The sequence below is a fragment of the Anser brachyrhynchus genome (genome assembly GCF_964034855.1).
Source record: "Anser brachyrhynchus genome assembly, chromosome: 2".
Taxonomy (NCBI): Eukaryota; Metazoa; Chordata; class Aves; order Anseriformes; family Anatidae; genus Anser; species Anser brachyrhynchus.
In genome coordinates, this window is record NC_137695.1 from 152794851 (window position 1) to 152817424 (window position 22574).

A 22574-nucleotide genomic window follows, 5' to 3' on the forward strand; every position below is an offset into this window, starting at 1 on the left:
TATATTGCATTTTAACAAATTTGAAATATTTTTATACTTGCATTCTTACATTATTTTTATTTATATCAGTGGTATTAAGGGACGTTATTGTCTTCCCAGAGTTACATTTGTTTGAGAAAGTATTTAGAAATTGAACAACCAAAGTATTACATGACGTTATTGTAGAGAGTTTGTGCACATCTTTGGTGCAGTGTAAATAATATTTGTAAGTAATAAAATTCAGTTTTGTAATTCTGTAACATCATTGATACGTTTATTTAGAAAAGAGTACCATTAAAAACTGAGGCATGATAATGTCATTAGAATTTCAGGAACAGGATAAAATACTGAGGGAAAAATAAACCAGATCATTTTTGTTTCTTAAATATTAGCGTTTAAAGTTATTAGAAAAAAACCCAACAATCTGTATAATTATATATGTTGATTGTTCTTCTCATGCAGTCCTCCACCTAGCCCCTCGGGAACAATGACCGTTACTGCTGGACATGCTCATTACCAATCTGTTCCAGTCTATGAGATGAAGTTTCCAGATCTTTGTGTGTATTAAGTGTCTTCTGAAGTCTGCTGGAAATTATTTAGAGTAGAGTACAATAGAAAGAGCAAGATGAGTTTTCAAATTTTATTGTTTTTCATTTAAGCTAAATTCAAAATAATAATGAATATGAGCCAAAACCAGATTACTTTAGCCAAACTCTTGAATCTCTGCTGTTGTTTTTTTTCTGTAATATATTTTAAGTTAGGTTTTCATTTAACGTTTCTTCGTTTTCATGTTTCAGTACATGTACAAGTCAGATATATAACATGTTTTACCATGTATATGAATATTTCAGTTATTCTAGGAATCTGTATTTCTGTAAATTCCTTTAATTTGAGTCAATGTAATTGAAGAACTTTATAAAGTTTTTTTCCTTTTTATTTTTTTTCCTCTCCTCCTCAGTCATGTATCTAAATGCTTTTGGCTTGTTTTCATCTTAATATATGTAACAGTGGAGCGCTGGCCTAGCTCCCTTTGGTTCCTGCTGTTACAGTTAGTTAACTTGTTTGTTTTGGAATATATGGATAAAAAAAAAAAACCTTACATGTGTTCAAGTACAGTAAATGAAAGAATGGACACTTGTTAAGTAGTTCTAATGCATAACATAATATGCCTTTTAGATATATACTCTAAATACACTCCAGTATATGTCCTGTGTTTCTTGCTGAGAGCTACTGCTTTACGTAAGAGAGGAGAAATTTCCTCTTGAAACACTGAATTGTGCAATATTTTTCACGTCTTAAAGTGTATAGTTTACAGACTGTACTTTTGAAAATGCAGTAGTATTTTACTCTGTTTTAGTATAAATACATGAGAAATATATTTAGTATAGCAAAAAATAAACTGAGGGCATTTTAAATCATAAATACAGAAACTACAATTATATTCTATGGGATATTTCTCTGTCATTTATTACAGCTTTTTTAATGATGTTTTAGAAATTGAAAGAAAAATGGATGAAACTGTTTAAAGACCAGGAATTTGTTACATGTGTTTTCAAGCAAAAGCATTTTTTTTAGAGATGTATCTGTTTGTCTGGTTTTGTTTCATTTCTCAGATCTTTCTAGATATAAGGAAAATGTGCTGACTTTCATAGGTTTATGTATCTGAGTATACTATTCAAATGTAAATAAAATAAAACTGATACAGTAAATCAGTGAGCTTTTGATGATAATTGTCAAGGCTGTCTTTGACTCACTAAATTCTGCAGGTAAAAAGAAAAAGGCAGTAATAGCTGATGCTGTGAATCACAAGCTTGAAGTCCCTTAGTCTATCTGAATCTGAAGCAACACAAACGTGAATGAACAGTCTCAAATGTCAAACATTTGAAGTAGCCAGCATTTATATAAACAAAGATCAGGCCACAAACAAAGTGATCTAACTTTGGTTAGCCCTGCTTCGAGCAGGGGCTTGATTAGATGACCTTCAGAAGTCCCGATCTAAATTAATCTATGATTGCGTAAGTGTACAAGCTGAGTGGTTATTTTTTTGTGTCAAGTAGGCCAGCTAATTTGCTGACTGTTTGGGGCATTTGCAAACCTACTGTAAAGCAGATTTGTAGGTTTTCGAACTGTAGTACAGTAAGCATTCCACTAGACTACTTTTAAAAGTCTAATGTGACAACAGCGAAATTTCAGCTACTTAAACCTATGAGATAACATGCTGATACTTTCAGAAAGCATTCGCAAAGCTCAAAAGGTAATTGAGACCTTCTTTTCAGTTTAACAGTGAAATCACAGCTGTTAGTGGATGACGAAACAGCCCCTTATCTACAGCATTCCGTTGTGATTTTTACTGCTGCAGCGTATCAGCCTGATCAGACCACAGTCTACACATAATTAGGAGTCGTTGTCACTCTAGCTTTTAGTTTTCACTTTTCTTTTTTTTTTTTACGGTAAAATGTAATAGTTTTTTGGCCTATATGAAGAGTGTAATTTTTTAAAGAGTAAATCTAACCTAGAGTTACAATGTAAAACACTTATCCACTGTCATTTTTAAGAATAACACTGTGCACTTTTGTACAAAAAAAAAAAGTCTAAAGAATCAGAAATAAAGAATGTACTTCTGTTTGCACTCTTGCAGTATGCAGACTGTGCTGTAAATACAGGATTGTTTCAGTGATTGAATTCTGTTGCATGAATGCTGCATGTGAAAATAACTGAATCCAGCATTTCATTTTCTGTTCTGTTCTATGAAGTATCATTTATGCAAATCATAGGTTTCCATGTTTTCAATGTTCAATCTAGCTTTGTTTGGGAAATGCAGGTGTTTTGCAGGTATTGTGCAGGGACTGAAGAGCTTGTAACACTCTGTGTTCACATGATATTTAATTTCTTCCTTTCTGGAAATTCAGGGAGTCTGTAAGTTGATAACTGGTTCACTCTGGCCGTTTTAGACAGCTGAAAGATGGGAGTCAATGTAAAATGTATTGTTTTGAAAGCTATTTTAATATGGTGATGATGAATGAAACCAAATGAGTTAAGAGTGCTGTTTTACAATAATGTTGCTTTGTTTCACTTACCTCTTTATGTTCTTGACACAAGTTGCAGAACTTAGAAGCTCCATATGCGTACTGGCCCTGTATTATCTGCAACACATTGAGTAGTGTCACAGTGTTTATACATTGGTATCCAGTTCAAATGTATGCCAGCTTTTGCTTTGAGTTCTTTCCCATGGTGTCATTTTGAAAAATTATGGCTTTTGGTAGTGGGTCACTTTTAAAGTAAATGAATTCCTTGTTAATTTCAAAAAATAGAAATAGCCTGTTGTCCAAAATCAGAGTAGGGCTAATTTGTCTGTTGTTCTGATGGTCATATATTCTGTACTGTATGTAATGAACCAGTTCAATAAATGTAAGAACACACTGTGCAATCTATATTTAAGCAATAAAGTAAACCAAAATTTAAAATAAGTCTTCTCTAAGGTGTCATTTGATTTTTAGTGTTTTCAATTAAAACTTACAACTTTTTTTTTGGCATTTAAACTAAATCTCATTTTACACAACTTTTTTTGCAAACATAAAGCATTGCAGCATTATTAAACTACTACTTACTTTTGAACTATTACTACTGCAAAGACTACCAAAATCTGAGAAAGCAATAATTCAAAAATCATTTCCTCATGGCAAATAAGCTTCAAGAAGATAAGTCATGCTTTTCAGGGCTGACTCTGGGTAAGGTATCATGATGTCCATTTCAAGGAATGATGCAAGAGTTTTTGAAGATCTGTATTCTCCCAACAGGTACCATTTTTCAAACAGTGATGCCATCTAATAGGTTTGAGTTTCTGTTTGTTACCCTCTTTTATTTGTAGCCTTCACTTATTTACAAGGTTTTAAAGTACACCGTGACACAGGAGGGAAAAAGATTTTACTTTCTTGTTGTTTTACTTTGAGGACGTTGGGACCTTCTCTTGCTCACATAAGACATATTCTAGATATAGGCAGGTTTATATTGTCATTTTTTTTAACTTGTTCCTCTGTTCTTCATTTCTGCAGTCATTTGGAGTATATTTACAAAATGATAATAGGGTAGGCATGTTCTTTCTGTTTGTTATTATGGCTTATCGTGGATCTCAGAACCTTCTATTAAGATGCATGGTCATCAACCTTGTAACACAAAACCAAGACTTGTAATTGACTACTTTCTGGGGCCTGGGGGAGTTTGTCTGGAATCTAACCAAGAAGAGATTTTTGCCTTTGTATGAAAGACTTAATTCATTCATTGCTACCAATTTTAATAACTCTGTGTTGAAGATGTCCAGTACACCTTAATAGTACTGTCTTTCAAAGTTTCCAAAGAGGTTTCAAAGTCTTCCTAAATGATGTCAAGTTGTTCATAAAATTAGTTTCCCAAGTCTTTGTTTCTATAGCAGGTTGCAGACGAAGACTATGTGCTTAAAAATAAGTAAACTGGTATCTAATGAAGTAGAAAATCTTTTTAAATGAGCAATTAGTTGTTTGCTTTGTGGATGCAATTTGGTTTTGGCCAAGTATGTCCCAAATCTTTTAAAACTGTAGTGTAAAGTTACAGAGAGAATGAGGGAAGAAAAAAAGCTATGATTTCTCCCTCATTTTGTTCCATTTATTTATTTTTATTTTTAGAGCTGATCTCTGAGAATGAATATAGCTAATCATAGCTCAACTTACTCTTTATCAACACAGCTTTTATGGTAGTAATTACGGAACAATTTCAAAGTTAATTTTTTCCTGAAATGAGATACTGAAAAAAAAACTCCCACAGCAGTTAATTACAACATCACCTAAATAACAGCATATTTATAATGTAATCTTTGTTACTTGATTGATTCAAATGATCTATCTCTATCTCTGAAATTAAACAAAAATGACGTATTTCAGTGAATAAATGCTTGTGTTGATTGTATAACCATGAATGTAATCCTAGCTTCTAATAATTAGCCAAAAGGGATTTTTTTTTTTCTCTTAAGTGTGTATTTTAAATGTAGGCTTCAGAGGAGCAGCACTTTTTTCATCAATCAGAGAAATGAGCTTGTGGTTTTATTAAGTAGCGATGCACTTGTTTAATTGCAACTTGTGCAATTCACTTGTTTAAAGGCCAATTTTCCCTGTTTCGGGTAATTAGCCATCTGACCTTTTAATTATCGTTTTTATTTCTAAATGCTCTGAAATACAGAAATAGTTTTCCATCACTATGATAAAAGGCTGATAACTCAGAAGTTCCAGTTCTGGAATGAGTAAATGTATCAGCATTGTGCAAATTTCATCCTCAGCACTGCACAGAAATGGATGAGCACTGCTCTAATCCTTTCCAGTTTTTAATGCAGGAAAAATGCTAAAGAGGGAATATGACTAACCAGAGGTTTGTAGTGTTGACTACTTGCTCAAGAGCATTCAGTTGCATTTTCACCTGTAGTCGCAGTGCCAACTTGGCAAAAGGAGACCAAAATGATGTGGTCCAGTTAAGTACTTCATGGTATGGAGGAACATGGGCAGCATTTCTGTCTCCAGCATTATGTTAGAGTCATTGATCTGTAATGAATACTTTTATAGCAAAATTAGACTTTTTAAAGTGGGATTATAGACAAGAACATTAGACTTTTGAGAACAACTGAATCACCAGGCAGTTTGTAGGAACTGGTTTTGTTAGTGGTCATCTTTTGTCCTGGTCATCCAAGAAATGTTAGTGGTCATCTTTTGTCGTGGGGGAAGGTTATAGAGAGAGGGAAATTTGGAAAGCTTTTAATGTTTATTAAAACATGAAATTGCTTCCTAATTTGCTTTTTCATATTTCTTCTCAGTCAATAATAAAAGCCTGCCTTTGTTAAGAAAATTGAAGTGTGAAAATTGTTAGAAGCCTTCCTAGTTCCAAGGCAAAGTTGAGACAGGTACGACTAGTTTTTTTTTTTTTTACTCTAGTTTTTTTTTACTCTTTTTTTACTCTGGTTTTGCATTAGATACTATACACTAGTTTTAGCTGATCCCAGAAAGTAGAACCTTAAACATCCTGAAATCTCTCAAAACTGGAGATAACTATGCATAGTACCCAGGGTTGGGGCAAAGAATATACCTTTTATTGCCGTGTTCTAGCAGCCCAGCAGAAATTCTGTGGGGTGAAAATTCAAATTAGGGAAGAAGGAACACATTTTAATGTAATTACCTAAGCTTTTCTTCTGTTTCCTGCTTTGCTCAGTAAAAGAGTAATGTCTGCAGAAGGACTTGGAGTAGTTGCAGATTGGTTTATTTAAAAAGCTGAAATACTTAGCCACCATCAGTACGATCCAGTCTGAACCAACTACACAGTTAAGAAAAATCGGTCTTTGATCAGAACAAAAACCAGAGCTTTGACCAGAAATCAAATACAGTTATGCAGAATACTGCCAAGTAATTACTTAAGGTAACAGCTTCTCTACATAGATGTTCTGTAGTGATGACTTCACTATGGAAAGGAGAATACATCTTAGCTTTAAATACCTAGCCTATGATTATGTCATTAGTGTGCTGGAAAATGTAAAACTGCGTGCAGAGTGATAAGAGAGTAAGGTACACCAGGGCTGGCTGTGGAATTCCCCGTGCCATTTCTCAAGGAAGCGGCCGTGGTTGGTTATCTGCCTTCATGTTGCCCGGTCCTGGGGTCTCCAAAAGGACTCCACGTGTCTCTCTCTTTGCTCTCCTGAACGTGCTCCACAGGGGACCTTCCTCCTCGCTGCTCTCCTCAGAGCTGGAAAACCCAGCGCCCGTTTCTGTGCCGACTGAAGGCCTTTCGTAAGGGCCGCTTCGGCATGAGACTTTCTCCTCTTGGCACGCTTGTCCTTGTGGAAACTTAAGGCTTTCATTGAAGAAGGCAGAAGCCATGCACTCGGCTGCCGTCTTGTCACAAGCACATAGGAGTTTCTCACACAGACTCCAACCAATACCTGAAAGAGAAAATTCAAAATTAATATTCAAAAGCAGTTACAAGTAGTCAACATGTAATTTTACACAGGTAGATGAGCTTTGAACTAAAATTTTCAAATTCACCTTTAATCATCTAAATACGCCTGACACTGAGGTCTGAGCAGCTAAAGCTGTGACTGGCTTTTGCTGAATTTGTGAATATAAAGACACCAAGAGGTGTCCTTTGTCTGCAGTCAATAAATATGAATGCAATTCTCTCATTCTGACCCAATCACATTATGCACAGTGATGTAATAGTCTTTACCTCAAATAGGAAAAATACTTCAGCTTTGGAGTAAGCATTGATGAAATTTTGTAACCCGTTTTTTTCTGACTCCCCACTCAGCTCTAGCACGTCACAGGTATGGTGGTATCCAGTCTGTAATACTTGGATACACTGTCATCAGAAAATAAGAAATGTCCTCTAACCCAAACTTACATTTTGGCGTGTGATCAAAACATACAACTTCAGATCTTGAAGTTCTTTCTGCATGGCATCCAAGCTTCTTAACTTGTTCCATACAACAGTGATGAGAGAAGCAGCACCTAAAATAAACAGTAAATGTAACTGGAAAATATTTCATTTTTCTGCATCAATCACAGTGTATTCACAATTACTTTATCTATTTTCAATGACCATTAAAACTGAGAAATTCCAGTTTTCATATCATGGAAAAAAATTTCCATAAAGAAGAAGAAAATAACATCTGTACTTTACAACCACCTTCCTAATTCCTTTGATATCACATGCTTAAAGGTGGTATAGTTTTGTTTGATAGTTTAATTCAAGATTTAAAATAGAAATTGCAACTGTGGCCCAATCCTCCATTAGCACTGTCTTGACGTGTTCAAACGCTATCGGCTAAAAATCTGAAAACTTCAAGATGACGGCCAGAGCCTTCGCTAGCCTTGATCTAGTCTACTTTATCATGTGTGGGTAGTTTTATTTGTGTGCAAGTTCAGGAAAATTTTGTGTGCTGTTCACTGTACTTAGACCCCACGTGGCTCCCAGCTGTTACAACTTTCACCTAAGGAGAAGGTTAATTTGTAAATGGCACACTGATGGCAAACGGCACACTGATTTTTGTTGGTCCATAATACCCGAAGCCAACGGCAGATAAGAGCCCACACCTGTCCAGTGCATCAGTAGGATAACCTCTGCCTTCTTGGCCACAGTAGCAACCGTAAGACTCAAATTCCTCTGGGCATCGCTCAGTTAAACAGAACAGCATTTCTCCTAGCTGCGGCAGCTCCCTCTTCGCTCTTCCATTTCCTCTCTCTTGCAGAAAGGTTAATCGTTCACATGCTATAAAGCAAGAAGATGTTATTTGACATACCTTGTTTTCAACAGTTGGGGGCACTCTTCTGATGATAAAAGTGTTTTGAGAACCATCATTTATTTATTTATTTGTATGTTTATTTATTTATTTATTTTTAAAGACAATGTAATATTATTTCAAAATCATTGCTCCAATCCATGACCTATGCTTTCTGTAATACCACTGAGCAAGTCAGCAAGAGAAATGGGGGGAAATATTTAATGGAAAGAGAGATTCCCTACAGAGATATAAAATACAAATCAAAATGGATTGCAATGAGAGTAGTTTGAAACCCTTTGTAATCTTTCATATTTAAATATTACTTCCAGAACATTCGAATCCATCTGAGAGAAATAAGAATTCAGTAGCTTTTCTCTTGGCTAATTCAGAAAATAGAGTCCTAATGACTCTATATAACTCCACAGTGATAGCTGGGCAGTGACTAAGTTGTGCTGAAAGAATCAATTTTTGTCCTGACCTTTCAAATTTTTCATTTGAAATATTCTCCACGTAGCATTAAAGGTGTATTCAAACTAAGATGTGCACAATTCCTTCATGGTACATGTCCATATGTATATGTCTAACTGGCTTAGAATAACTATAATCTTTATCTGTAATACAATCCTAATTTTTAATTTAGAGGTAACTACATTTTTCACTAGATGTAACTGAAAAAAATAATCTTCATTTACCTTTTCCTTCAGGTCCATTGGGTCCCCTGTCAGACAGTGCCAGGTCCACAGCTACCCCAGGGGAAGTTGTGCCCTGGACACCTCTTGCAGGGCTTGTCTCTGGAGATTACACGTGCACAGGTTAGACTTGTAAAGATTAGATTTGCAAATCTAGAATAAACTCTTCTACAAGTAATGTGACCAAAAGTACATGTTCTAAGCTGTAATCAATTGGTAGTCTTCTAACATTTGCTGAATTCATAGTCTGAAGACTGTTCACTGATGGTTAAGTGAGTTTTCCTGGTCACTGTTAGAGAGTGAACTGCCACTTTCGGTGTTGAACACCCTGTATCCTTCTTTCCCTGTTGAACACCCTTTATCCTTCGTAATCTAATCAGCTCTAGGGAGAAAACGATGTTATTATACGAGTCAGTGAGAAATGCTGGTTCCTCAGGTAGCTCTGAACAGAGTGGTGTAAATTACATTAGTGCGGATGCAGTGCAGCCTGTGCTTGCCTTTTCCTTTCATCCGTGTAGATGTGCCTGCAGGAATATTCTCAGTAGGGACAATTTTGACTTCCACTGAGTTAACATCTGCTGGGGAGGTGGTTCTCACTCCCACCGGGACCACAGCTTCTGAAAATCTGTCCTCTCCTGAATAAGCAGAAAGAGAAAAGCAGAAGACATGGAGCAATAAACAGTCAGATTTTCATTTCAGATAGCAGGTCAGGGTAATATCCTGGGGCAGGTTTTCTGTGAACTGCTGGTCATAGAGAAAAAAAAATATTCAAGACGAAGATTAGAAAAGCAAAGAGTATCCACACTGGTCACTGCTTCACATCTCTTGCCTTTCAGAAAAAAAAAAAAAAACATCATTATGCTTGTTAAATATGACCAAGGTAACTGCTAAACTGGGCAGGTAAAGGAGGTGTTGTTTAGATTTTTTTAGTTTGTTTGTTTTGTTTCTGTTTGTGTTTTTGTAAATTTTGTATGTTGCATACAGAGGTAAAGAGCTATGCCAGTTACTAGAAAAAAAAAAAAAAAAAGGTTGCTGATTAGTCAGCCGTACTGAGAGAGGAAGTGCAAGTGAGATAACGTGAGATGTCATTTCTGAGTAAATAGCCTAAAAAAATATATAGTGCCATTTCATACGAGGGTACCAAAACTAATAGCAACATTAGTGAAGGTAGAAAATGATTTGACTGATGCAGAGCTGGGCAAATGCAGGGTTTGCTGCTTTGTAACCAGAAGGAAATATCAAGGGGAAAATAAGTTGAGGTTAAGTAGAATAATTTTAGGGAGGTTCTTTATCCTAGAAGTTACACTGGTCTTAATTTTTAGATTATGTGAAGCTGTAGCATTGGCCAGGAATGTTTTGTTGAATTGGGGGATTATTTATCTTTTTTATTATTTTCCTTTTTTTTTTTTTAATTTCACTATTTATATAAGCTAATTTGTTAATGAAAACTCTATTTTCAAATGGAAATCAAATGGTTTCATTTTTTCTAAATGTCAATACAAAGAACGTGGTATTTCACAAAGAACATACTTCATTTTCAAAGTGACTATGTATATAGTTTCCACATTTTGAAAGCTCTTCCTTTTAAATACCCCAGCTTAACTAATTAATTGGATTCAACTCAAATTCATTAATTTTATCCCTCTGAAGTTCTGTTTTTAGTACACATTGAAAACAACCTGTCTGAGGATAAGAGAATGGATGAAAAGAGTGAAAATACCAGTAAGAACACAGGGAAGCCCATGAAAAGATGGGGGAAGGGATCAATAGCAACATGCTGGTCCTAATAGCTCAGCAAGGTGCTCATTTCGTGATGCTTTGTTTGACAGTGATGTATTGAAATGAAAGTGATTCCTGCTACATGTAGATAATATAACCGGAGTTTGGGATATTCTGCACTTTGCTAAGAATAGGTATTACAGATAATCTTCTAGTAGCCATGCAGACCTCCAACACAAGACACGCATTTTCAGATATGTTCAAGTTCAGTGATTCTGAGCAGTCCTTGGTACAGCAATGACACTTTTCTGGACTGGGGAGGGCTACATGAATGTTATCTAGAGAGTGCAATCTAAGCCAAAAAGCAGCTCCTTCCTTCTCTCCATATTCAATGAAATTTGACATTTTCTGGTGTATTTGCTTCTTCCTGAATGTTCATTTCCATAAAAAGGGGCCACTGAAAACCTCCAAGACATGGTTCTCCACCTACTTTTAGCTGTGGCTAATGGCGTGAGTGTGCTTGTAGCAATAATAACTGTAAAAGGTGTAAAAGCTGTTAGACCGGGAAAGAGTTCCATGAAATTTTATATATTAAAGGAGAAGGTAAAATCAAAATGAACCCTTCAAGCAGCAAATGCTATGAATGTAATTTAAAGGATCAACCATTGTATCAGAAAATATATTACATGAAGAGGTTTTGCAACTATGTGCATGAGGAGTGCAAACAAGTGGCTGGAGGCAATGAACAACAAATACCTCTCAGAATGATTTTACTGACTGTGTTTTTGTGACCTGACCCTGATCTAAATTTGCTTCTCCAGCAGTCCTGTCCTCACCACGCGTAGATTTCAAACCGTGATGCTTCAGGTGATATATTGCTATGCCAGTCAAAGGAAAAGAAAAGCTTGGAGTCGCTGACCTTTCAGCAAGGGGACAGGGGGAGCAGGAGCAGTACCTCTGGGGTCCTTTGTGATAACTGGACAAAAAGCAGAGGCATCGTGGTAGTGGGATGATACCAGCTGCATCTCTGCAGTGTGTTCCCAGAGTGACTTTTAGTGAAAATATTATATACTTTAACCAAATATCATTATTAACCTTTCTTTATAAAGAGGATAATTAGGAGAAATAAAGTGGTTTGCTCAAGAATATGCAGGTCAGCAGAAGAAGTAGAGGTATTATCCAGAAATCCTGAGATGCAGATTTTTGCTCATGATAACCATAAAGCCTAATAAACCAAAGCCTGTTAACACCTGGAGCCGAAAGTGCCCAATTTATCAACAAAATTATAAGCAGACTCTTACCTTCTGCATTGAAAGTCCCCAGGACCATATCCTTGGGCTCAAAAGAAGTCACTGCTGAAGACAGAAAATGTAAACTCAGACAAGTTGCCAGCACAGACTTATGAAAAGTCAAGCTGATGAGAAGAGCTTTTTCAGCAGAGGAGGAAAGACCCCCAGCATTTCAAGCATGGAGATGTGCCAGGTTTTCTCTGCAGTGCATTGATTGTTACAGACAAAGTGATATAAAATAAGCTCATTGTACCTTTGAATAATGTGCTTTCCACTAACAAAGCAACATAAATATGACTGAAGCAGAAAATTCCCTATTAAATCCAGCTGACAGACTACACTGAAGAGAATTAGGTGTAAAATCCCACTGTTGTGCACAGAACAGATGCTACGCTCCTTGTGAACACCTTGTGTTTGCATTGAAAATCAAAAATGTATGGGCAGCTACAAACCCAAACCCTTCCCTGACCTCTGATTTATTTCTTTACCTCATATGCTGATTTTCAAGTATCAGCTTATTTTTGATAAAGTATAAACAGAGCTCTCAGGTGATCCAGAAATTCATCTCTGCATCTTCTTTGTGTGTTTTAGGACGTTGTGATATAAGGAAGTAGGTCTTTGCCTTTGAATGCATTTCTGCAGAGTGTTTAGCTTTGGCTTAATGCAGTTCATGCAGCAATGGTGAAGCTCCTATGGTTTAAAATGGGGACACAAGTAGTTAAATGGAAATGGTTCTCCAAATATGTCCTTTGCAGTCTGACTAGATATGTTATCTGTGTTATAAGTTCAGCTTTCTAAAATTTCTATTACAGGCTTTTATCCCTGGGCAATATATTGAGCTTTATCATAAACTATGCCGGTTCAGAGAGCATGAGTAATTGGTTTGGGGGAAGACTGGTACAGATGTGCAAATACTGCACATAGATACTGCTTCATTTTGTATGACTAAACCTCTTTTTAAAGACAAGGAGCATGCAACTGGCTGTGGGTGCAGCGGTTGGCAGCCACGCAGCACGGCGCTGCCAGACACCCCCCCACACTTCTACAACCTCTCTTCCCAGGGAATAAAGGTCTGTTCTGATGAAAGCAGGTTTTGCCACAGAGTTCTCAATCTCAGCCCTTGGGAAACTTTGTGTAAACACCGGTTAAGCACGTTGAGCACACAAACTGAAAAATTGCACCTTCTCATTCAGTCTTGAATTGGATTGCCAAAACACTGTGTCTACTTTTACATCCGACCCTCTAGAAGGGCTGTAAGAAAACAAACAGCCTGTTCTTCTGTTTTGTTCTTCCAGCTTTTGGGAGCTGAAAGCAGTGCTTCTTGCACTGTTAGTTGCAAACCTTCTTCCATGGATGCTGTTACAGCCAGTGTTTTGTCAGTCCTATGATGAGGGAACTCTGCAAAAATAAAAGCATTCTTATTGCAAAGAGAATCATGGTTTAGGATGCTTGTTAGACAGGAGCTTGGCGTAACATGGTCAGAGTCAGCAGAATGAAACTTATTTCCAATTATTATTATATTTGTACTTTTCATAGGGCTATATTTATAATATAAATATAGCAGGTATGAACCGAATTATTGTAAAAGTGACTATTAAAATACTTCCTTAGTATCTATTGACTGCTGATAACAAATCCTACTCAAAGAAGTACATTACAGTTAGGAAAAGCCCTTAGTCTCTATCACAGTTTTAATTTAAACAAGAAAACTAATCAGCAATAAGCATTCTTTACATTCTCATTTCAGCAAACACTTAAATACGTGTCCTGTTGTGAACGTATGAGCATAAGAATTAAATATTTAAACATGAAAAATGTTTTAATCCAACCACTTGGCTAGGAACCTTACTGAAGCATAGCTTCCTAAATACTCGATTTATTTTTCTCAGTGTATACATTCATCTTGATTTAATATACTCCAGTCAGAGAGTTAAAGAGGTGAGGACATACCCTCCGTGTGAAGTGTTGTCAGCTCTCTCTTGCTAGTTGTTTCTGAAAAGGAGAAAGCTCTCAGAGACTAAAGTGTGAGAAAGGGCTTTGTCAACATTTTATCTCAATAGTACAACAAAACAGGAGTTCAGTGAATTTATTCCTATTAAAGCAAAGGTTTAGGCAAATATATCCCTATCTCATTCAAATTTTCTCTGTAATAACGAATCTCCAAAAATACTTTTCCTAGAAGTTTGTCAGATAGATTTTTTTTTTCCAAAGCCTGAGCTGGACAGAACAGACACAGAAAGATAATAATATGAGCAAACACTAAATTAAAATGTTTCATTCAAAGGATTTATTTTTTTTCACTAAGCATTAAAATCAGGAGCCTAAAATTAGTGGAGGTATTCAGTGAAATAAGATGTTATCTGTCTTTATCAGCAAGAGTAGCATGATTTTCCTGTTAACACTTGACAATTTCTCTTTTATTTGTAACACGTTGGAGCTGCCATACTTTATATTAGAGTCATCTGATCCCAGTGAAAGATTACTGGCTTACACAAAACAATTTTCTGGCATTGATGCAAACTTTGCTGTGGCATTTTCTTCTCCCGTGACCTCTTCACTCGGGGATGCACACATGCAGTGCCCTAAATTCATATAGCTGTCCTTAACATTGACAAATTTAAGCAAAGGGATCAGAAAAACTAGCAGTGCTTTTTCACATCTGGCTCAGCTTGGGAGTTTGAAGGTCCTCCCGCTGCCATGCTCTGGTTGCAATCCATATGAATTAAGTTTTTAATCCAGCTCTGTTCCCACACGCCAGGTATTCAGTCTTACCAGGTTGTAATTTCAGCTACAGAGCACAGTTCAGTGTATGACAATGGAGATAAATATCCCCTTCACCTTTATAGGGGATTTTTCCTTCCATAATGGAAAACAAGTAACAGAGCAGACTGGGTCTCTTTTTTTCCATTCCAATTACTTTTTGCATGCTTTAGGGAGAGATCTAGCTAGCAATACTGTCAGTTTGGCATTCCTGCTGGTGACCTCAGCAGGCTGCTATCACCCTAAGGAGCACCCAATAGTCAGGTTGGCAGGAGCCTCCTAAAAAAAGTAGAGAAACCCTCACGTCTAATTGGACTTTCCCTTTTGTGGTTGTGTCTCTTGCCTCTTGTCCTGTCCCTGTGCAACTCCAAGAAGTCTGGCTCCTTCACCTCTGCACACCTCCACTCGGTAGTGGAGGAGAGCAATAAGACCCCCCTGAGCCTTCTCCTCTTCCATCAGGTGCTCCAGCCCCCTCGCTGGCTTGGTAACCTCTCCTGGCCTTGCTCCAGTATGGCAATTAGCCTGCCTTTTTCTTCTCTTTTTATGTTAATTTGAGTAGCAGTAAATGGAAAGGGCACATGAAATGGAGAACAGGACAGACAGCCAGATTTAGTGCAGGAAACCACCCAGCTACTGCTTCCTTCACCTTGGGTCAAACCCGATGCCAGCAGAGAAGCTGGCAGGAGGGAGCAGTCGGTCAGATCCTGATTGTTACCTGTAACCAGAGATGGACAGAGGGAGACATCCAGCCCATTCAAGGACGAGTTAATATGTGCGCTCGCAAAACACTCAATGGCATCTTTGTCGCATGTGCAGAGGAACTGTTCACAGGGATCCCCGGTTTCTGGAAGTAAAACAAAAATCCAGACGAGGTGCTATTGAGATATCTTTTCCCTCCACCTGTTTTTCCTCCCTGTAAGGCTTGTGTCTATATTCATTAGCGCATACCTATTTATACTGTGATTCTTCACGTTAAACACGTTCACGTTTTGTAGTTTGGTTTTGAAACACGGCTCCGTGTAGTCTGCACGGCTGGCATCGAGCACTGGAGCAGCTCCTACTACAGAGCAGCAAGGAGCGCAGAGCAGGGCTTTGCTGCGTCTAATTTTTCCATGGAAAACTTAAGCCAGCTGATACTGAGTTTGACATTTCACAGACTTCATTAAAATAGTCTGCCTAACCCCAGGACTTCACAGTCTTCAGGCGAAGTCTTTCATATAAAATGTGTTTTGCTCCTTATAAAGGCTATGAGAGAGTTTCCTGAAAAATACTGTTTTCCCCACTTCAAAGTCTTCTACCTTTCAGAGCTTCAGAAAACATTGATCTTTCAGAGGGTTCTCACATCTTTCACATTTTTGACAGGGACTATTCATTTAGTTTTCTTTTTTCTTTTTTTTTTTTTTTTAGTTTGAACAAAATGTTTTCTGATTATTAAGCATAGAAAGAGCTAGAGAAAACACTATTGATGCTTAAATGTGCTTGGGTATTTATAGACTGGTTCAGAAAACAAAAATGGTTTTCATTTGGAACAAGAAAGTGTAAATTGGATCAGATCATTATTTAAACAAGCTGTGAAGTTCTTGGTTTTGTGATTCTGCTCTTCTTTGCTGGTAACCCCAAATCCTGTTCTAGAATATAGCCTTTTCTGAGCACCAAAAATAGGTCAGAAATTATATTAAAATAATTAGGGACACTCTACACTTGCTGAGATTTTACTAGTACTGCCCGGAGTAGCTCCTTTCACAACAGCATGGTCACTCTGCCCTTGCTGTTGGTGCTGTTGTACCTGAGAAGTATATGTGACCCTGTAGGTAAAACTTCAGAAGGAGCACTGCTTTTCAGGTCATTCCTCAGTATCACCTCCATTCCTGATGTGTGGAGATACCTCAAGCAATGCTCTGTGGTCCTGCAATGTCAGGGAAGCCTGGAAACCTCATCAGGAGGCTGCCAGTTAGAGGAGTCCCAATAAATTTCTGGGTATTGCACCTCAGCTCTCCTGCTTAGCAAGGCTTTGATACCTCCTTATATTCCTACTGCCATTCACCCCGAGCAGAACACTTAATCCCTCAAGAATCCACAAACAGAGATGGTTTATGCTTAATTTATGTGTGTTTTTAAGTAGATAGACCAGAGGGAACTTCTCAGCCACGGTGAGGCTCCAGTATTATGCTTTTGTGATAGGTTAGCCTTACCACAGGTCAGGTTTTCAGTAGAGCAGCTGACATCTGTAGAAATTTTTGATGGGTCCCATGTGCACTCCATCTCCATTGCTTCCTCGTAGCATTTGCGGTGCTGGAAACAGCATCTTAAAGAGTGAAATAACACAAAGTTCAGAAAATTTATTTTTCTTTTCCATTCAAGATCAGCCTGCAATGCTTTGGCTGGCACTCCCATACAGGAATGCAAAAGATGCCGAAGGAGAAAAAGGGTCCACAGTGTGGACCCAAATCAGTCTGGTGGGATAATTACAGTTGCAAAACCCAGTGGTGGGAACAGGTCTGCAGGCTGTGGGACATTATGCTTGCATTTCACGACTGCTGCAGTAGTTGAGGTCCTACAAAGATGCTAGAGCCAATTTCAGTAAAAAAAATCTACTGCAAATGCCCAAATATCTGCTCACAGCACACTGCCAAACAGAACCCCACAGCTTGGCTCTGGAGGTCCTGGCTCTAGCCCTGGCTCAAAGCCTCTCACTTCAGATTTGGAGAACCATGCAGGACCCAGCACTCGGAGGTAAAGGTCTCTGCAGCACCTTGTGAATCACTGTGTCTCATTGGGACTCTATAAATGGGTGAGGTGTTATCATCTCTTTCTTGTTCTTTCCCCTCAGTGCAACAATCAAAATTAAAATAAACTGTTTAGTCATGGAAAGGGGCCGGGCCTCAATGTGTTTCTCACAGCAGAGTGAAGAAGCTTTCTCCTATCACTACACTATGCAGGCAGCTAGAAACCTTGCCTTGTCCTACACACCTGCTGTCAAGCAAACCTCAAACACCTGCATGGCCACCGTAGCTGTGAATAGCAATGAAAGTTCAAGCAAAACAAGATTCTCATCAATTCTCTCTTCACTTCTCAGAAAGATGAGTAGTAGCCGCTTTTTGGGAGAGTGTGTTAAACCAAGAGACCGTATCTGTGCCAGTGGCAAAAGAATCATCAGTCTACATTTGCTGCAAACTGCAGTGGGGTTGCCACGCAGCTAGGGAAACCTCTCTGAGGGACTGCTAACACCTCTGTGCTCTTTCTGTACTGGTGCTGCTCTGCATTGAAAGGAAGCTGAGTGGAGCAAAAGCCCAGGTGCTCAGCTCTTCAGGTATCAAGCCATTGAGTTGCCTCAAACTCTCATTACAGAATGTCATTGTGTTTATTCAGAAAACCTATCATGAGAAGTCCCATGGCTTTTTTTTTTCCAGTAGCAGGGTTACATCTGCATTTTCCCAGCCATCCCATGCTGGAAAGTGGATGGACTAATTTCCGTCTAGCTATAGGCATTAGCCATTGGTGTCTTCACTCAAGAAATTATTTCATTGCATTGCTGTAAGTACTTTTTTTTTTTTTTTCCTATTTAGACATAGATGAATCTCAATTCTCTTTTAATTTATTTTCCTAACTCCCGCTGGTAAACTTATGTAGCCATTTGATTGTCCTGATTTGATGTTACATTTTTTCTCGCTAGCCCAACAAGGGTCTGGAGCAGTATCTCCCGAAGCACAGACTGAAGTTTGGATCGTTTTGTTCTGAGTGCATGGTACCTGGAAGAGACATTGAGCTATATTGCTCTTTTCTTTGCCCAGTGTCTCATGTCTTTGACATAGACAATCAGAGCAAGATTTACTTAACCTCTTAACTGCCACTTGAAGTCACACTTAGCTGTAACCTGGTTCTGTTGATGCTTAAATCCCCCAGATGCCAACATTTCCATTAAAGTCTACATGTGCTTACACTGCTGATACCCATCTCCCAGTAACAGCAGTTTGGTAGGGCTGTAAACCCACAGAGAAGCTCAGATTCACATTCTCCCACTTGTCTTATTAGCAGGCCCTCCGAGTTTTGGCACCAGAGTGTGATTTCAAGGTAAGACACAGTTCCCCATCACAAAGAAATGAATGAGGTTTTGTTCATAAAGGTATGCTCAGAATTTAGAGACCTCTGTGTAAGAGATGCCAAGAAGCTGGGTTTGAAGCTTACTTTATTGCATGGGTGGCCATTCTTCACCACCATTTTAAACCAGCTGTGCCACCAGGATTACACTGGTGAAATTATATGCAGGTGCGGGAGGCTGTTTTTATTTCTAGGAAGTGTGCCTCCACATTGCAGTGTGGTGAAGTCCTTAAATCATATAGGCACGTGTTATGCTTCAGGACATCCGACATGGATAAGACTTACTCATCGGCTTCATCCACAGGGAGCCCTTCCATCTCCAACCGGCAAGAGCAGCCATAGTCTTCAAAATCCCTGGGACAAAAGCCACTAACACACTTCATTTTGTTCACGAAGTTGAGCAGGGCAGGGAAGTTAGTGAAGATGGACTGTAGCCAGGTGAAGCGAGAACCCAGGCAGTCTGGAAAGAGAGCAGCCGTAAATGCCTGATGCACGGAGGTGAGCCAGGCGTGGGACACACCTGGGTGGTGGGATCGTGAAAGCAGAGCCTAAACAAGGCACTAACACGGGGGCATCAAGCAATTTTCATCAAGCAGTTTTCAGTATTATTACAGTCTGTGAAGAAATCTACAGCCTCAAAAATCCTCATCCCTTTTCAGTATATATAAAAACAAACTCCACAGCTGAAGTACAACTGGAACACATACTTACCGAAAAATAATGCAACGCTTTCCACATTTTGAAAGACTCCATTCAATAATGTGGCATTGTCTAAATGAAAAAAAAAAAAATCATATACATTTAAAAATAGTAGGTGACAAGAATGGCCCCCAGAGCACCCCGGGCCTTGCTTCTGTTGTCTAAACACTTTGAGATAAGAGTTACCAGCTATTTGCTAACTGCATGCTTCCCTACAGTGTTCTGGGGCACAAGTCATTCCCCATTACAGTGCAATATGATAGAAAATAAAGCTTAAAACATTCTTACTCAAGATTCTTTCAGGTGTGTTAAGAAGCTCTGGCAGAAATATCGGTGGCTCCAATTCTTGGCCACCTACCTCAGCAAACAAATTTGAGAAGAAAAAAAAATAAATTGAAAACACAATAACATACTTCATTATGACACATACACTGCATGCATTTTGAATATTTTTCTACACCAACAAGCTGATTTTGCAAAGCAATGAAACGCTTAGCTCTATGTACACCCTGGGGAGTCCAGAAGCATACCAGTAAGTCACATTGGCTTCAACTCAAAAATCAGCCTCTGTTAAACTGTGGTAGTGCTAGTGAGGATGTGCTCAGCCTCATATTCCTGTGCTCTTCTGAACAATAACACCTGTTGGAAATTATTATTATCATTGTTATTTATTTTTGTTATTTATTATTATTTATTTATTTATTTTTATTTATTTTTATTTATTTTTATTTATTTATTATTTATTGTTATTTATTATCATAAAATTGCCTTAGTTGCCCAACTACTTGCATTGTCCCAGTTGTTTCTGCTTTGTAACCCTGTGCTCTTCATCTGTTGGAAGTCAAGAGGTTTGCACAGCCGTCTCCGCAGCTGTGTTTGCTGTGTGCCTCTTTAGAAGTCTCCTTCCAGCAGAGCTGTGAGTCCAGTACTTGAGTTCAGGAGAAGCACTCAAAGCCTGGTGGATAGAGCTTAGGTGGAATCAGTGCTGGGTTATGGAGAGAAGCAGCAGCTGATTTACCTTCTCTGTAGCATTATATACATCTTCCAGGCCATTACTCTATAGACCGTGAGACAGCTTTTGTATTAGACATATTAAGTGCTTCTCCACTTGATGTTTCACTTTGCTGTTTCACCAGGATGCATAAGGGTTTACTGTCTAGATACATCTCCAACTATTTCAAGCCTTTGCTCTTCATTTAGCTAACGGGTCAGGTCAATAATTTTTCCCACCAAAATGATGTTTGCTAAATGATACAAACAGAAAAGACAGACCTTCTCGTATAAAAGCAGAAGCTTCTCAGATTGATTTTGCTGAGACCTTATTGCCTACAGTTTCTTCATAGGGCTATTTCTTTCTTAAGTCAATAGTCTTTTTTTTTTTTTTCTTTCACATTTGAAGATGCTATAGTATATTTTCTGCACTTTTAATTTTTTCTATAATGTCCTGAATTAGGATGAAATATAGTACTCGTTCTTGCCTGTCCCACATATTTTCCTTGTTCTTATTTTCTGTACACTTTTAGGAGAGAATTTGTTACTTTAAATAAATTTAAACTTAACATTATTATTATTATTATTATATTAACAGATGAAAACTCAAGGGTATTTATTGGCTCAAATATCTAAAGACTGAATAATAAAAGATTTTAAAATAATGACATAGCTTATCTCTCAGAATAACTGGCATTATTAACTCTGTCCATTTTTTCTCTGAAAGGTTCTGGGAAAGAGCTGTTATTACTTTGTTATTGTGTTGTATTTTCCTGCAATAAATATAGGTGTAAGAGAAGGAAGAGGAAGACAAGTAATGGATTTTTTCAGATAATCCTTAACTTGAAGTTTAGCAAAGGACTAGAAATTTTTATTTTTATTATTTTTAAGACTATATAAATGGATCTTCTCAGGAATCTCGAGTTCAGTTCAACTTGTGGAGTGATCAAGATGTCCCCAGACATTGTCAGTATACCTCCAGCACTACATTTGTCAAGTTTAGTGGCAGAATAGGAAGATGTTTTTCCTTTTATGTTATTGTTTTCCTGAAAACCTTAGCCCCAATGAAAAGCTTTGAGATGAACAGCGAACAACCAGAAACATCCCTCATTGCAACAGGTTGGAGAGGAAGAGACTGCTTTCCACAGACCAGAAAAAAACCTCCTGATAAAGGCTGGTTTTTACAGTACTGAAACAAGTCTATTGAATGCTTGACAGTCACAAGGAATTCAGACTCAAGCAAAATAATGATGTGCCTAGCAAAAGAAATAGCATTTACTGCTATATATATGTGCACACATTAAGCCATGCTTGCTAAAGAAAAGCTGCCACTTATTTGGGGGTTTAAAAGCTGTATTTCCTCTACAATCACAAACATCCTTGCCCCAAGTTGTGGCCTGTCAAGTTTATCTAAAGCCAGGTTTTGAAACACTGCCTATCTCCACAGCTCAAACTCAGTGTCTGTTAATGTGTAGCCATTGATCATCTAGGCCTTTCAGCAAAGTTTTGGAAAGCATGAAGATTCCACGGACGTGAAAAGAGACAGAGAAGAGGATTGATAAAGGCACATTACAGAGCCGCTGGATGATGTCATTCTTCCAGCATCCTCCATTTGCATGTAATTCTTCTCAGCAAACTTAATTTGCACACATCAAATTAGCTCATAAGTCTCTGACACTCCCCTTGAGAAAAATTCCTACCACAGGGTCAGCTGCTTAGTAAACTTTTAGTTTTTCTAATCCTTTTGTTACTAAGAATGGAATTTCTGATTGTCAGTGAGTCAGGATCAATGAATCAATGTTTGCTAACAAGGTTGCTTAATTTTGTTTAAATTTTGGGGTAGGGACAATGAGAAAATGCCTTCTGCATTAATCATGCTCTTTTCTTCTTTTTCTACCATGTCTTTTGGGGCTCATGTTCCCACCTTGTTCCTTGTATAGTCAGTGAAAGATTGCAGTACAGAAATAAATCTTTTAAATCACAGAACACCCTGGGGAGGTCAGCTTCTCTCACCTTTCTCTACAACCTGCTAAATGACTTGGCACATGTCCTGAAAAGCCTTGT

The 22574-nt window shown here is 37.9% G+C and overlaps 2 protein-coding genes across 11 annotated transcripts in view; one reads left to right on the forward strand and one right to left on the reverse strand.

Annotated features, from left to right (window-relative positions):
• Positions 1-3443, forward strand: part of EFR3A (EFR3 homolog A) — an 83257-nt gene extending 79814 nt beyond the window's left edge. For 6 of the 8 annotated variants that reach the window (XM_080581841.1, XM_080581840.1, XM_080581839.1 and 3 more), the window contains one exon: positions 442-3443. In XM_080581841.1, coding sequence (XP_080437967.1) covers positions 442-547 — 106 coding nt within the window. In that variant the 3' untranslated portion in view covers positions 548-3443. The remainder of the gene's footprint in view (positions 1-441) is intronic. The other 2 variants (XM_080581842.1, XM_080581838.1) reach the window with 1 other exon arrangement.
• On the reverse strand, positions 2397-20178 carry OC90 (otoconin 90). Of its 3 annotated transcripts, none has more exons than XM_080581845.1 (13): positions 19951-20178; positions 19533-19592; positions 19107-19281; positions 16916-17028; positions 15439-15567; positions 13914-13955; positions 13305-13361; positions 11976-12026; positions 9453-9590; positions 8959-9057; positions 8079-8253; positions 7387-7493; positions 2397-6928 (listed from the first exon to the last, which is right to left on the reverse strand). In XM_080581845.1, exons 1-13 carry the CDS (start codon positions 19955-19957, stop codon positions 6594-6596), a joined length of 1488 nt encoding a protein of 495 aa, XP_080437971.1. In that variant the 5' UTR covers positions 19958-20178; the 3' UTR covers positions 2397-6593. The 3 variants fall into 3 exon arrangements, with proteins under 3 accessions (XP_080437971.1, XP_080437970.1, XP_080437972.1); XM_080581844.1 differs by having other exon boundaries at positions 11976-12029; XM_080581846.1 differs by having other exon boundaries at positions 11976-12029; positions 19934-20178.
• Between the last annotated feature and the right edge of the window lie 2396 nt (positions 20179-22574).

What these genes read in the sequence shown, in the direction of transcription:
- OC90 (XM_080581844.1), bottom strand. An exon ending in AAGCGTTGCATTATTTTTCG is followed by an intron (nt 19,282 to 19,532) that starts GTAAGTATGTGT and finishes CTCTCTTTCCAG; the next exon opens with ACTGCCTGGGTTCTCGCTTC. An exon ending in CCTACTGATGCACTGGACAG is followed by an intron (nt 7,494 to 8,078) that starts GTGTGGGCTCTT and finishes TGTTTATTTTAG; the next exon opens with GTGCTGCTTCTCTCATCACT.